This window comes from Culex quinquefasciatus, chromosome 1 (genome assembly GCF_015732765.1).
Source record: "Culex quinquefasciatus strain JHB chromosome 1, VPISU_Cqui_1.0_pri_paternal, whole genome shotgun sequence".
NCBI lineage: Eukaryota > Metazoa > Arthropoda > Insecta > Diptera > Culicidae > Culex > Culex quinquefasciatus.
This window is the reverse complement of record NC_051861.1, coordinates 104,980,335-104,996,237: the sequence shown is the minus strand read 5'-3', so window position 1 is coordinate 104,996,237 and position 15,903 is coordinate 104,980,335. Positions and strand designations below refer to the sequence as shown.

Here is a 15,903-nt window from a genome sequence, read left to right as displayed (position 1 = left end):
GATAGATCGGATAGAGAAAAAGTGAACTTTTACGCATGGGCTTGGATCACGTTTCTTTCACTTAAAATCTATTTAAAGGGTGTTTTCGGAATTGCAAAAAGTATTGTATGGGACTCAGCGCATAATTTGATTTTTTCAGCACTCGTCGTGTTTATCTAACTAGTCAAAAACCTTTTTTTTGCATCTTGTTGCATTTGAACACCCCTAATTTTCCCGAACGTTTCGCTCACCTTGCACATTACATCACCTTGACGTTTCTCCGATTTGTTTTGATTCCGCGCGCGGCATTTCACAACCAAAACAAACCGCGACGTTCCTCCTCGTGCGTGCCCAGAGTTATGTGAAATTCACAACTTTCAAAATCATGTTCACCAGAACCGCTTCGCTCTGCTCATCCGCGGTATTCCGTCGGCTCCTTCCGGTTCTCCCCTGCGCCGTAAGGCCCATTCACACGACCACCTACCTCACGGCCAAAAAGTTCGTCGACGCGGAAAATGACTTTGCCCATCAGGTGATTCAAAGGGGAATACTTGCGCCCGGCGGAACGGTTCGAGATTTTGGTGCAAGCGAAACGGAACTGCTGGATCGGTTATCACAGGTGGTCGCGGAGTGTCGTAACGAAGGGGTTTGTATCTCGGAGGAACGGTTCGATGATTTCGCGAGGGGGCTTGCGGAGAAGGTTCCGGAGTTTGGGTACGAGGAGCTGGTGCGGGTGTTGAATCTGCTGGTGGAGATGGGGCCGACTCCGGCGGTGGACACGCGGAATTATGCGCGCATTTGGAACGCGGTTGATGCCGCTTGTTTGAGGAGGGTTCCGGAGTGGGACACGGATCGGTTGCTGTTTATGGCGGACCAGTGGTACCCGTTGAGGTTGGCGAAGGTGGGGAGGTTTGTTGGGAAGGCCGTTTGGAAGATTAGTGGCAAGATGAGGAAGCTGAACAAGGATCAGCTGGTGAAGACGGTGTTTTATATTAATTTGACGCGGGTTCCGGTGGAGAACATGGTCGACATTGAGATCAACTTGAAGAAGAACTTTTACAACTTTGGAATTGATGATTTGTCGGTGCTTTGTATGGGATTCTTCAAGACTATGACGCCGGTTCGGAGTGTGGAACTTATTGAGAGGATTTACCAACTGACGATTCATCACGCGGGTGATGTTCAAGACATAAGTTTAGCAGCGATTTTGAAACTGCTCCGCTACTCTTCAAGAATCGCTCACGCCCAGTCCATGGAACGACTGCTGTCCACCTTCGTCCCACAAGTCCCCCGGTTATCACTGTTTTGCTGTCTACACCTGGCCCTGCTAGGAACCGACATCCACCTCTGCCATCAACCAATCCTGGAAGCCATCATCGACCGCTTTTCCCAGAACATCAAACAACTCCGCCTCAAAGACATGGAGCGCATCGTGTTCGCCCTGGCCCATTTCAACATGGACCTCCCCAGCCAAAAAGACCTCAACCTCATGCGCGCCATTCAATCGGAACTCCCCACCCGAATCCACGAAATTACAACCTACCCCAAGTCCTACCTCTCCCTCCTGAACTTCCTCACCCTCAAAGAAATCTACAGCGAAGAGCTCATCACGGCCGCCTTCGACCGGCGCTTCCTCCAAATGACCTACGGCCGCAACGTGGCCGGCGCCGGCCGCGAAGTCATCGCCCTCAATTCCTTCCTGCGCATCAACGCCCCAACCTACTCCGGCAACCTCTTCCCGGAAAAACCCCTCAAAGTGGTCGCCAAACTGACCCAGGACTACGTCCCCAGCACCGAGTACCGCCTAACCAAATCCGACCGCATGCTCCTAGAAATCCAGTCGACCTTCACCCAACGCCACCGCTTCGCCCACATAATCCACGTACTCCCGCACTACCAACGGCCGGACGTGATCGCCCTCTTCAACGAAACCACCGGCGCCTTTGAGGACGTGGAAGCGCGCTGTCCGCCGCAGTACTCGGGTGCCATCCTGAGCAGGGAGTGCTTGCTGGGGGAGCGAGGAGCGAACGAGAAGGGGCTGAGGCTGGTGGCGATCGTGGCCGGGTCGTGGAACTGTTACGTGCGCGATCAGCACCGCTTTACCGGCGGGTTCGCGATGAAGCTGAAGCAGCTGGCGGCGGTGGGGTACGAGACGGTGGTGGTGAGTTATGGAAGTTACTTCAAATTGAAATTTCTTCGAAAACTGTTGAATGTTGTTGTTTATTTTATTAACGTGACTTTAACCTACAGAAACTGTTGAATGAATTACGATCATTCTTGCTGTTTACTGATTCCAACTCAAATTTCATCCAATTTGGCCAAGTCAGTTAAAAAAAGGCAAGGAAAAACGTAAAAATCTCGGTTTTGCTCTGAGCGGGAAGGACACCAAATCAAATTTAAAGAAAACCCACCATTTTAATTTAGAAAAATGAAAAAAATTAATTAAAAAATCAAAAAAAAATAACTTTAAAAGCTCAAATCCAAACATTCTAAATTCAAAAAAAGAAAAGCGTTAAAATTCTAAAAGACGTATTTTGTATAATTCTTGGAATTTAAAACTTAGAAACTAAAAATTTATTAAATCAGCATGAAAACAATAATTCTAGAATTGGGTCCTAAAATTAAGCTTACATTGATGATATTATTGATCACAACAATAAAATTTATTTTTCTGAATACAATGACTCTTTGTACGACCGCAAAAGATTTAAAATTGATTTTAAATTCATTTTTTTTTAAACTTAGTGGAAATTCTCGTATGTTTGGCAGGTTAAGCACTCGCTCCTAACTCCATCCAATTTGCAAATTTTCACTATTTAAACAACCAATTTTGCAAAATTTTTGATACAAACTTGCTTGCTCACTTCTCATTGAGCTATTTATCACTTGATTTCAGTTGAAAACGCTTTTAATTAGCTTTGATTGAATGTCAAAGTTCTGACCTGCCAACATTAGAGACACGCTGGAATTATATGCTGTTCCCCTACTTCGAGGACAGAAGAAAGATGACAGAAAGAATCCTACTTGACAACTCGTTCCGAGGGGACTATAAATGATCCATCGAAAAATGTTGTCTTGTCAATTTATTTTTTTGCATTAAAATGAAAAAAATTGTAGTAACAGTGCAATAGGGCGAATCTGTGATTGTAAACAAGCAGCCTATCCCCCTCTCACTTGAGGTGAACTGTCACTTGAGCAAAAGGGATGGACTGATTGTTTACAATCGCAGATTCGCCCTGTTGAACTGATACTACAGAAGTGAACAGAAATGTGTTTTTCACCGTTGTAGATAAAAAATTACATAGAAGTTTTATTTTTTTAAATGTCTAAAATTTCAAAACTAATATTTCAAAAATTAATAAAAAAAATCAAAGTTTGAGAAAATCAACACTTGTTATTCATAATATTTAATGACTTAATGATTAATAATTTAAAAAGTCTACATTCCATATTTTAAAAAATATATTTCGTCGCTGTCATGCTAACTTGTTGTAGGGGAAATTCTCGTATCTTTGGCAGGTTAAGCACTGGCTCCTAACTCCATCCAATTTGCTGATTTTCACTATTTAAACAACTAATTTTGCACATCTTTTGATAGAAACTTGCATGCTCACTTTTTATTGAGCTATTTATCACTCGAGTTCAGTTGAAAACGCTTTTAATTAGCTTTAATTGAATGTCAAAGTTCTGACCTGTCAACATTAGAGGCACGCTGGAATTAGATGCTGTTCCCCTACGTGCTTTTTGGGCCAAATTGAGTTAAGAACGCCATTTTTTGCACAATGCCTCCCTTTGACCTTCACAGATCCCCAAAATTCAATTTCAATCCTGAGATATTCAACGAAATCCGAAAAAAAAACTGCGTGCATTTTTGTCACTTTACATATGAAAGAAGTTTCAATCTTATTTTGCTATCATGTCACTCTCTGAAAACTGATGCAACTGGGCGAGGGGATTTCAGATCAGAACGCGTTTGACGCACGTACAAGTTAGACTACCTTAAACATTTGTAATTATAACTCGGGACTCCAGCAACCAACTTCAACCAAACTTCGGGACAATGCACAGAATGGTGAGCCAAACAAAACGTGTTTGTTATTGTTTACATTGCGTGATTTCGTTTTTGTTTATGCAAGGTCAAACATCAAAACGCGTTTTTTTCGGAACGTCAAAATGGTGGGTACGACATGATAGCACGACAGAGTCGTTATTTAAAATCTAAAAATTTAAAGGTTCTAAAAGTTTTATTGCACAGCAACCAAGGAATTTGTGTTTCTTATCCAAAAATTGACAAACTTACGGACCCAATCCTGCAACAATCTAAATATAAAAGTATGCAAATTTTGCTGTAAAACGCTTAGTATTTCAGGGGATGAATACAAAAATACATCGATAGTTTCCGTAGTTTCGAGAATACAAATACAAAGCTTGGTGCTAAAGCTCTGGTTGATGTGCACCGTTAAATTAATAATTCATAAATAAAATCAGTAAAAAAAATCAAGGTTTATAAAATTCAACAATTGTAATTTAAAATATATGATGATTTATAAATTCATAATTTAAAAAAAAAACATTCTAAAAAATATTTATATATTTTTTTTAATTTTTAACTTTAAAGAATCTAAAATTCTAAAAATAATGATTTAACCAGTAAATGAGTCAAAGGCTAAAAAATTCAACAATTATTATAATTCAGACTATGATTAAAAAGTCCATAGTTAAAAAAAAACCTATATTCTGGAAAAAAATAACATCTGAAAATTTTTGAAATAGTCGAATTTAAACATTCTAAAAGTTTTAATTTTTCCAATTTTAAAATTCGAAGAAATATCATAAATTGTTATTTTTAATATTAAATGATTTTTAAATTCATAATTCAGTATTCTAAAATTTTAAGAAAAATTAAAAATCTAAAAAAAAGTACATTCAAAAATTCATAAAAATATAATTCTTTAAGTTTTAATTTTTCGGATTTTTGAATTCTTAAAATCTAAATTTCTATAACTAATAGTTCATGAATCAAATCAGTAAAAAAATCAAAATTGTGTAATTATTATTTTTTAATTAATACAGAAATTATGTCAAGGTTGAGCAATTCTTTGAAAATTTAATTATTTCTATTTATTTATTTAAACTGAACAATGTGCGTCATTTTTTGTCCAAACAAGTCATTTTGCAGCATTGGTCGATTAAAATTTTACAAAATCTGTGTATTGAGAACGGATTTTCTGATCAATTTGGTGTCTTCGGCAAAGATTAAGTTGTATAAGGCTTGTGCGCCGCCGAGCGGTAAGGATTGGCGCATATGATGTGATATTAAAGTAATTTAAAGATCAAAGTTTATCTCTAACAACTATATTATGTTTCTAAATAATTAATGACATCGATGTTATCACTACCGCGGCCTAGCACTTAATAATCAATCAATTCCCTGGTAAGACACTCGATGTCCCCAGGGGAAACCCAAAAGCCCACATCAGCAAAGCTGGCCGTGTGCTACAAAAACTGTCGCTTGACAAAAAAAAATGCTAGAAAGAGATAGGAAACCTGATGCAAACAAACGTCCAGCTGTCATGTAAACATACTTTGAATGTGTTGGTAAATTTCTGACTAGAAAGCCTTATTAGACTGAACCTGATAAAACCACTGACGAACTGACGTGCCACCCCGAATTCAAACTTGACCGCACTTCCCTATCTTCTCACTCACCCTCAGCGATCAGTGATTGTCAAACAGAAAATTTGACAGATGCGCAGCTGCACTTGCTGAGAAACTTTCAGGAACAACAAATGAAAATGGGGGAAACCCTAGCAATGAACTAATCAAATTTGACTAAAATTGGGTAGCCGAACCCGAATTTGGTGTTTAAATCGAGTCTGGACTGTATTTGAGTAGACAACAACTACTTAGTTCTTGTCTTAATCTTTTAAGCGCCTACATTGGTGTTTTTAAAGGTCATTTTCAATTTTACTGGAAAGTCAACCAAACATTTCATTGACTCAGTGTAGTGTTATCGGAGTAAGTCGCAAACTGGAGACGCTCCAAGACTTAAAAAGAATAATACAAATTCTGAATATGAAAATTCAACCGGATGCGCACCAAAGACTTAACTTAAGACTTAAAAAAAGGCCAACTCTCAACATGAAAATTTGACTGGAGGCTCTAGTTCTAGATATGAAAAATAAAATTTAGGCGCCCCTAAAACTTGAAAAAAAAAATGCAAATTCTAAATATCAAAATTAGACTGTAGCCGTCCTCAAGACGAAAAAAAATTCCAACAAATTCTTAATATGAAATTTTGACTGGAGGGCGACTCCAAGACATAATGATAAATCTAGATTAAATTTTCAAAAGGTCCTATCTGCATAGGAAATCCATAAGGGGTAGGTTGTTTTAAAATTTAATCTAGAAATCATAAAAAAAAATACTATAGGCGCCCTAACGGTTGATAAAAAAATGTCTCAGGCTAGCTTTAACTTTTCCACAAAGTTCTAAGCAAATTTGATTTTACATCTAAAAATTAAGAAAACAAAATCCTACTTTTTTATAAAATCATGATTTGTTTGAAAAATTGACAACACTGCAAAATGAATTTTAACAAATTTTTAGAACAGCTCAAAAGATTACCTTTTTTGTTATCTAAAGGACGAATTAGACTATGACAAACAAACTGTTTGATAGTTTGGCAGTTTGCCTGCTTTGCTTGTTTGCAGAAACGTCAGCCAACATAGTCTTTTGCAAGCAGAGCCTAAACAAACCTTCCGGGTCCCTCAACAAACGTCAAATCAATACAAATTTCTGCCAGATCATTTTGCGGATCTCTCCCGGAACGTTTGCGGAGGGTACTAAAGCAAGGTAAACAAATAACTTCGTTTTTTTTAATAGGTCCTACAAACATATACAAGACAATAGTTTATAGTACCTTTTTAAAAAAAAAACTCTAGATTTGGCTAGGTTTGCGAGTTTGAAAACACATAAAAGGCTAGTCTGCTTGTTTGCCATAGTCTAATACCTCCTTAAAACATTTTTAAAAATGAGATTTTACAAAAATGGGTTATGTTGCTCAATTATTTTTTTAAGGTGTACCTAATATTTTCTTAAATGTTCTAAGCAATACTTGCAACATTACCAAAGACGCAAAAACGATCTGAAATTCAGTTATCAAAATACAGATAGAATATTTTAACAGTATGTTTTCTAATTGTATGGACGAACCAATTATGCAAAATTACTTCTTTGGTAACTGGAAAAGTACATATAAAGTTTCATCCAAACAAAAAAAAATCAAAATGACTAAAATGCACATTTATGCAAACAACATTTTTGGTTTTCTCCAGATACCTTGGCACGAATGGCCCACTTTCGCCCCAGAGTCACGCGATGGCTATCTATTTGACAAGCTGGACCCCCTCCTCAACAACCCGAAACACACCGTTTAGTAAGTAATTCTCTTTTATTTTTTGTTATATTTTGTTCCTACCTAAGAAATGCAAAAAAAAAAACAATACAACAGTTGCTAGTAATAAAAACGAAAAAATGCTACTTTCACATAAACAGCTCGGTCATGAGCTTCTTTGAATACTCGTAGACGACAAAAAGAACCGCCGTGGCCGGAATGGTCCGCACGATCGTGGGCTGCAGCCCGTTGTACAGCGCGAGGAAGCCCTCCTTCCGGAAGATGTCCATCCCGACCCGGGTCATACTGTGGGTGAGGCTCTGCACCTGGATGCGACTCTTGATCACGTCCGCGGGGAAGATCGCCGTCCAGAGGGCGACTCCGCCGACGGCACCGGCCACCATCGTGTTCAGCGGTCCGATTTCGTCCTTCGGCTGGCCCGGCTTGGCCAGAAGTTCCCGCGTGGCTTCGTACCCGCCGAAGAAGAAGAAGTAGCCGGGCATTTCACGGGCGAACGTCGACGTCAGACCGCGGAACATGCCGGGGATGCCTTCGGCGCGTAGAATCTGCTTCGTCAGTTGGTAGGGCGAGATGTGCCGGACCTTTTCGTTGGCCGCCAGGTTGGTTTGCTGAACCTCGCGCAGCGCTTGGAGTTTGCACTTGATCAGTTCGGTGGGGCAGAGCGTGAAGGAGGAGAAAAAGGCCGCCAAGAAACCGGCCGTGGCGTTGTCCAGCGCGGTCAGTTCCGACACCGACGGCTTCCGGCTGACGGTCGCGACCAGGTTCTGGCAGGCGCCGTACGCCGCAAATACTACGGAGTTTTCCGCCACGTTGGCGATCAGGGCGGGCACGGTTCCGGCGTACAGGCCGCGGATGAAGCCGTCCCGTTTGAAGGTGCTCGTTGTGCAGTCGATCATGTTTTGGTACAGATGGGGGAAGGTTTGCATCTTCACTTTGACCGTGTCCATCGGTTGGCTGACGTAGACCAGGGCGATGCCACCTGGAACAATACAAGAGAGAATTGAAGACTAATTTTAGCTACGCTATCTTCACGTGATGGCAATTTTTGGCGTGTTTCTTTACAAACATCGTAAATATGCTGTGCGAATCTTATCTTTTCGGGTGGCGCTAATTTGTGTCGTATGTTACGTCACAGTAAATTTTACATGATATTTAAACACTGTAAATTCAGCTGACATTTAAATATCCCAACACAATGTTATAATTTCCAAGTTGTTTATGTTTACAATTCACATTCAACATTCAAGCCTGAACTGGTTTTTTATAATTCATTTATTTTTAAAGTTCACGGCATCGGAAACCAGAAAGACTTTTGTTCAACTTGTATGGTGCAAATTTGTAAATGTGCAATAAAGGTTGAACAGATTCTCTCTGGTTCTCGATGCCATGAACTTTGTTCACGCATGTGATTTCATTTTTTCCGTGTGATTCGAGCTCTTATATTCGAATGAGAAGGAGAGATCCTCTCATGTATGAAACATTGGAAAAATGAAACTCAATCAAACAAATTTTAGATTTTCGGGAATGATTTTGATTTTACATCTCAATTTCAGGGTTGTTTTCAAATGGTACAATAAATCATTTTTTCAATACAGTCATGCCTCGGTTTAGCACCGCATATGGGGGATGCAAAACCGAGGCGTGCATAACCGAGGCACAGAGCTTATGGGATTTTGGCTATATGGGAGACATTGGCTTTAATCGTACGAAAAATCATGCAAACATCAAAAAATTATAGTGTTTTGAAATCGGGTTGATGTCTGCTATCCATTAAAATTATTATTTCATGAACATTTTCACAAAAATACGTATTTTTCCTGTATTTCGAAAATGCATTTTTGCCTTCCTCACCTTACTGAGGAAAGGCTATAAAATCACTCGGAAAATGAACTTTTTATTTAGACCTCCTAGACCTACCTTCATCTGTACATATCGACTCGGAATCACCAGCTGAGCAAATGTCTGTGTGTTTGGCTGTATGTAGACATGTGTACCAAATCAATGTCACTGGAATATTTCGGCACAGGCTCAACCGATTTTGGCCGGAATGGTTTTAATCGATCCGTCTTAACGTCCCCTAAGTTGCTATTTAAATTCATGCAGTATTATCATGTATTTAAAAAGCTGTGTTAAAAAAACTGTTTCATATTAAATTAAAATTATGGTAAAAAGGGTGGTTTTTTCATGAAACCTTCACATGTTATATATTTTTAGAAAGCATATGAGAAGACCTTTTAGGTAGAGTAAGAATTTTCAAGATCTGACTTACCTATCTTAAATTACAAGCAGTTAAAAAAAAGGTCTGAATTGACATAACCTCAAATGGTCCCGTCTGATCGCCACGAAAAAGCCGTGTAGAGGTATGCCATTTTCCTCTAAGGCCGTGTCTGTATAATCTTGACAAAAAGTCTGTAGGTAGTCTGTTTTTTACTTATTTTTATTAGGACCTCTTAGGTGCTGCGAACGTTAGGAGAGATCCATAAACATGTGGACACTATAGGGGGGTTGGAATCACTATAAATGAGAGGAAGGCACCAACCACCTAAAGGTGGATTAAGTAACGTTTTGCCTTCCTCACGTTACTGAGGAAAGGCTATAACATCACTTGAAAAATGAACTTCTCAATTAGACCTCCTAGACCCACCTTCATGTATACCTATCGACTCAGAATCAAATTCTGAGCAAATGTCTGTGTGTGTGATGAGATGTTGATCAAAAAATTGTCACTCGATTATCTCGACATTGGCTGAACCGATTTTGTCCGTTTTGGCGTCATTCGATCCGTCTTGGGGTCCCATAAGTCGCTATTAAAAATGATAAAGTTAAGTTAACTACTTCAAAAGTTATGCTAAAAAAACGAGTTTAACAAAAGTCCGGAAGATTGTAAAAAGGGTGGTTTTTGTAAGAAAAACCCGTCACGCTATACATTTTTGGAAAGGTATTTGAAAGACCTTTCCAATGCGTCCAAGACATTGAAGATCTGACAAATCTATCAAAAGTTATAAGCACTTAAGTGTTATTTACGCACTTTTTGCATTTTGGATAGCACCCATTAAATGTGAGGAAGGCGCCAACCACCTAAAGGTGGATTAAGTAAAGTTTTTTTTCTCTAAAGAAGCCAAAAATATATTGTTATTGCAATATGGGTATCAAATGATCAGGTTTTTTTTCATACATTTTGGATATAATAACTACATTTTTAGAAAATACTCAAAATTTTCACAAAACTACGTCTTTTTGAAAAAAAAACTCCAAATTTCAATTTTTTTAATATGGGTATCAAACGATCCAATAACAATATATTTTTGGATTCTTGAGAAAAAAAATGCATTTTCAAAATACAGAAAAAATACGTATTTTTGTGTAAATTTTCATGAAATAATAATTTTAATGGATAGCTGACATCATCCCGATTTCAAAACACTATAATTTTTTGATGTGTGCATAATTTTTTGTACGATTAAAGCCAATAAGGCTTTCTAGTCAGAAATTTACCAACACATTCAAAGTATGTTTACATGACAGCTGGACGTTTGTTTGCATCAGGTTTCCTATCTCTTTCCAGCAAATTTTTTTGTCAAGCGACTTCTAGCTGGTTTATTTGACTGAATTAAAATATTTTTTAACAATTTGTTGGATTATGGATAAAGCGGTAAACGCACTTTGGAAGGAACCGGTCAAGAAAAAAATCAAATGGGCAGTAGCGGCAGCGTAAGCAAGTCATAGAGGGTGAAAAAAAGCCCCAAGAAATCGCTCCCTCTCCTTTGTTCTGCTGTTCGTAAAGCTGTTTCTTGACCCCTTTCCTTCCGATCTGCAGACTAGCCTTAAAACAGGTTTTCGCCCACTTGATACAGCATTTGACGTATTGATCACATGGTGAATAAGATCTTTTTCTTTTTTCAAAAATGTTTTATTTAATTATTTTTTAAAGAAATATTACAACTCCAATACTTCTAACTAACGGGAAATTTTCCGAGCATTCCGAATATGACAAAATTGAGACCAAAAAGTGCTTCTAGGGAAGCCTACAGGACAAAAACTAACATTGTAAAATGTTTGTTCTAGAAAAATCGAAAAACTATGAGAAAAACTGCGATTGGCCAAAAAGTTAATACCGTAGGTCCATGAAATTCCCTAACTTTCGACCTATAGGAGTATTGGTGTTGGAGACTGTTGCAAAAAGATATTAAGGTTTTAAAAAAAACCATTTTGAGCACTAATTCGATGCCAACATTTCAAAAAACATCATGTACACCATCCTTTTTGAGAAAAACGCATTTGAATGTTGAGCATCCATTTTCAATTCCCATTTTAATATTAAAGCAAAATAAGATGTTCTAATGATAACAAACGATGAAAAACGTTGCATTTACTGATACTAGATCATGCAAATTCAACAAAACTTTATTTCCGTAATTTTATTTGAGAAAAACAAACATAACTTCTTTTGTAACCATCACCCTGCTGTCATTGAGGGGGACGCTTTGTTATGATTCGTTTTTCTTCGCCGAATGTACGTGGCGCTTTTTTCATGATGCTTTTTTTTTCGTCACGAGGTTCATGTAGCCTTTTATTTGACAGGTTGACAGGGCTATATAAACAGGCACTGCTGATGGCAGAGATTTTGTTTATGTTACTTTATTTAAAATCATGATTAAACAGACTTTACTGAAGTAACTTATGCTCATTTTTGGTGGAGAGGTAGCTTATTAGGAGTACTTTCAGAATATACATTAACCCAAAAAGTGTCAAAATGTACATGATGCCTTTTGAAATGTTACCGTTGAATTTGCAAAAGCTATGAGAAAAAATTAAATCAATCCTGGATGTCTATGGCACATTTTAAAGGGTTTCAAAAGACCTTTCGAATGCATCTAAAAGAGTTGGAATTGATGAAGTTTTACGGAAATGCGAGCAATTTTAAGATTTTTCATGTTTTTGCCTTTCTTACAAAAGAAAGGTTTAAGGTTTGCTTTTGGAAAAACGCTTTTTTCAGAAATCTAAAAAAATTCGTGCACGGCGAGGATTCGTCCCAGGAAAAAATCCTATTACTAAATTGAAGGTTTAGATGTGCTCTTTCGATTGAATTTTCGCCCGAAACCCGGAACTCAAAGTCTGATTTTTGAGAGCTCTTTTTCTGAAATACATGGCCGATGTCTGTATCCGCTCTTAAAAATTTGTGTCTTCCATCACTGGAAAACCGCTCGTAAAACCCACAATTTTTAAAAGCCAGATCTGTAGCCGTGGGGTCGGAGACGAACATTTTATTTTTCGATTCACAATTTTTGACCAGTAAATGTGGTCAAAGCCATTTTTAGAGGTATTTTGGACTATTTTACAGATAACACTATCAAATTTAAAGAATTCAGTTTCAAACAAAAAGCCATTCGAAAACATGCGCCATAAACTGTTTGGGCCCAAAATTTGAAGCTTTTCCAAAATGTATTTCCAGAGATATAGCGATTTTAGTGTTTTTCGTCTTATTTTTACCCTATTTTTTTCCTATTAAATTTTTGGATTTATACAAAATCATATACTGAACATCAAATTCGAAGTCCCGGCTCGTTCTCGCTTGAAAGCTCGACAAGTCGTCAAGTCGAAGCTTTAACGCCAGCGCTTTAACGCCAGCGCTTTAACGCCAGCGCTTTAACGCCAGCGCTTTAACGCCAGCGCTTTAACGCCAGCGCTTTAACGCCAGCGCTTTAACGCCAGCGCTTTAACGCCAGCGCTTTAACGCCAGCGCTTTAACGCCAGCGCTTTAACGCCAGCGCTTTAACGCTTGCGCGTTTTACGCTGCGCGTGAAAGTGTTCTTTCTGGCTTCTCATAATTGATCGACAAAGTGCAATAGCGATACATATTTTTTTAAGTTAATCATAGACTAACATTATAGACTGAGTACCCTTTTTTTCTAATAATGTCAATCCAATATGTTTTTCTTAATTAAATTTAAATGTCTTGTGACAAATAATGTACTTCTGAAATAAAAAAATGGCATTTGAGGTTTAGCCTTAAAAGATTCGAAGCTTTAGGTAAAATTCTCACTGGATGGTATCATTATGTTTTTGAAAAAATAATTGCATCAATATATTTCTCGGAGTTTCATCATTTTGTAAGAAAGGCTCTATTTCACCTCTGGTGATATTAAATCGGGTTTTTGGACCTCAAACTTCAATGCCCGTTTTACCCTACTTCCCTTTGTCGTAGAAGGCTCATATTTGGCATGAGTTCATCTCATGTAGAGACAAACAAACGCTGAAAGTTTCATCCAAATCGGAGCACCTCGATACGACCTGTTGCACATTGGTGAAAAACTCGCTCTTAACGTTCGTGTCGCATAAACTTCAATCAAGCATCATTCACAACAACATATAAATTCTGTTTGTTGCTAATAACCGCAGTCATAACACGGATGCGTTCAAAACATGCTTTTTTCACTAGAAAAAAAAACACTCTTTTCAATGTCAAGTGGCAAGTCCAATAATGATTCACAACAACGAACGCGTAAAAATTTTAATCTCGCCATTCTTCAATTATTCCTCTTATCGCCACGCTTGCTTCGACCCATTCAAATCATCACTCGCCAAGCTTGCGAAATACCTTTCACGCTGTGCAATTTGAAGAAAAAGTCACACTCTTCCGCGAAACTTACCCAGCGATCCCGCCACCAGATCTATCACGCCGGTCTTGAACCCACTTCCTTCACCCTTTCCGTGCATTCTTGTGGGAAGATCTCTTTTCCTTAGGGGTTTCTCTTGATGTCGTTGCCACCTACTCCTTCAGGCTATCAATGGGCACCTGATAACGGTCCTCCCCCTTCTCTTATCAAAATTGAATCGAAATTCGCACGTTGAAACCCGTTTCTGCTCTGCACCTGTAGTAATGATTTGTACTAATTGCTGCTCCACGCGAGTACGTTGTAATTGTAGTGAACTTCGCGATAGACTAAAACAGCCAGTTGCTGACCGCTTCTCTGCGGGATCTTCGGTTAAACCCTAGCTGAATCACCAAGAAGTGTGTTCGAAGTGACGATCGATTGCGTCAGACTTTGACTCTGAGGAGGGGCTCGAGCTGCTCTTATCAACGGGTCTTCTATACTGCTTGCCGTATTCACGTGTCGTCGGATGTTCCCCGCAGATTCGTTGAGGGTTTCACCTGGGCAAGACAACTCTCGCACCGCGTCCGTACACTTGCGGCAATCGCGACTGAATGGATATTTCTGCGCACTTCAAGTTCAACAATCGTGTGTCCAAAATAATATTTACGAGCTGTTGTTGTCCGTCCCGTCCAGTCTCTGATAAGGTAGCAGGCAACGCGCAACGTCTGAGTGAGTGACGGGCTCCTCATTCTCTGCGCTTATCAGCGCTCATCTGCTTCGTAAACATCTCCGGACTTCAACGCTCTGTGGTGCAATAAACTGCGGGCTTCCTGTACCTCCAGGCTTCAGGGGGTATTGTTGTACTGTTGTTGCTGGTGACGTAGCTGGTCTGCAGGTAGAGGACAGCCCACTTATCAGGAACTAGTTTTCACTTTTTGCACACTGATTAACTGCAGCAACTAGGCTTGGATGTGACGATGTCGAAGGGGCCGGTTATGTTGTCGTAATACGGTCTGTACATGCGTTGATAGTGAGAGTAGCACGTGGTTTGGACTGGTTGTATTGGTGTGTTGCTTGTAGTCGTGAGATCAGCGTGTATCGATTACTTGTTCACTTTCCCACTTCTCACTGCTCATGAAGCGAAGTAGAATGTGGTTTGATGTCATATGTTTGACCTATGTGAGAAATAAAGAAAATGATTGAAGTAAAATTTATAACGATCCCACATTTTCATTCAACTTACATCATTTTTTGTGACGAGATTTGTCCGATTACGCCTTTCGTCGGATGGGGAAGTAAATGTCGGTACTGGTGTAGGAGTCGTCTACCTGGAAAAAGTATTTACCTATTTTGGCTGTTACCGACAATTCTCGACATTACCGACGGCAGTTTGATTATATTGGAAAAACTTCTTGAAACGAGCATTGAACCAATAACCCGAGCAGACGGAAATAACTTGGGAAGGTCAGTTTTTGATATTGTGAGAAGATCGAAATATGTTATTGAGATGATCGGATTAGTTGTTAAAATAACTAAAAATTAATAACAAAGATTTGTTCGAAGAATAACTTAAACTGTTATTATGTTGTTATTGCAATAACAAACCAATAACCAGACGTGCATCGGCACTCAATAGCTCTTCACCACATTTTGAAATGATTGCCTTCGTAAACCGGCAGAGCGAATCTTTGCTCACTGTGCATCAAAACAAGCTTTAGTTCGATGCTTTTAATAATCCTTGTTCACTATGCAATTTGGATTAGCAAAAAAATAATAGTGATTTGAATATCACAAAAATTTCAAGTGCTAAATGTGCTATTTAGCACTCAAATAGCACTTCATCACTAAAACTAGCGAATAAGTGAAGATAAAGGTTTCGATCGTTCAGAACCTCATAGTGCATTGAAAAAA

The 15,903-nt window shown here is 38.8% G+C and overlaps 2 protein-coding genes across 2 annotated transcripts; one reads left to right on the top strand and one right to left on the bottom strand.

The window, feature by feature from the left end:
• The first annotated feature begins 263 nt into the window (after positions 1-263).
• On the top strand, positions 264-7,533 carry LOC6054125. Its single transcript, XM_038261490.1, has 2 exons — positions 264-2,140; positions 7,317-7,533. The coding sequence occupies exons 1-2, from the start codon at positions 365-367 to the stop codon at positions 7,416-7,418; spliced, it is 1,878 nt and encodes a 625-aa protein (XP_038117418.1). The 5' UTR covers positions 264-364; the 3' UTR covers positions 7,419-7,533.
• LOC119769388 (mitochondrial ornithine transporter 1) lies at positions 7,414-15,058 on the bottom strand. The gene is made up of 2 exons (XM_038261506.1): positions 14,047-15,058; positions 7,414-8,375 (listed from the first exon to the last, which is right to left on the bottom strand). The coding sequence occupies exons 1-2, from the start codon at positions 14,111-14,113 to the stop codon at positions 7,525-7,527; spliced, it is 918 nt and encodes a 305-aa protein (XP_038117434.1). The 5' UTR covers positions 14,114-15,058; the 3' UTR covers positions 7,414-7,524.
• Positions 15,059-15,903: the final 845 nt, after the last annotated feature.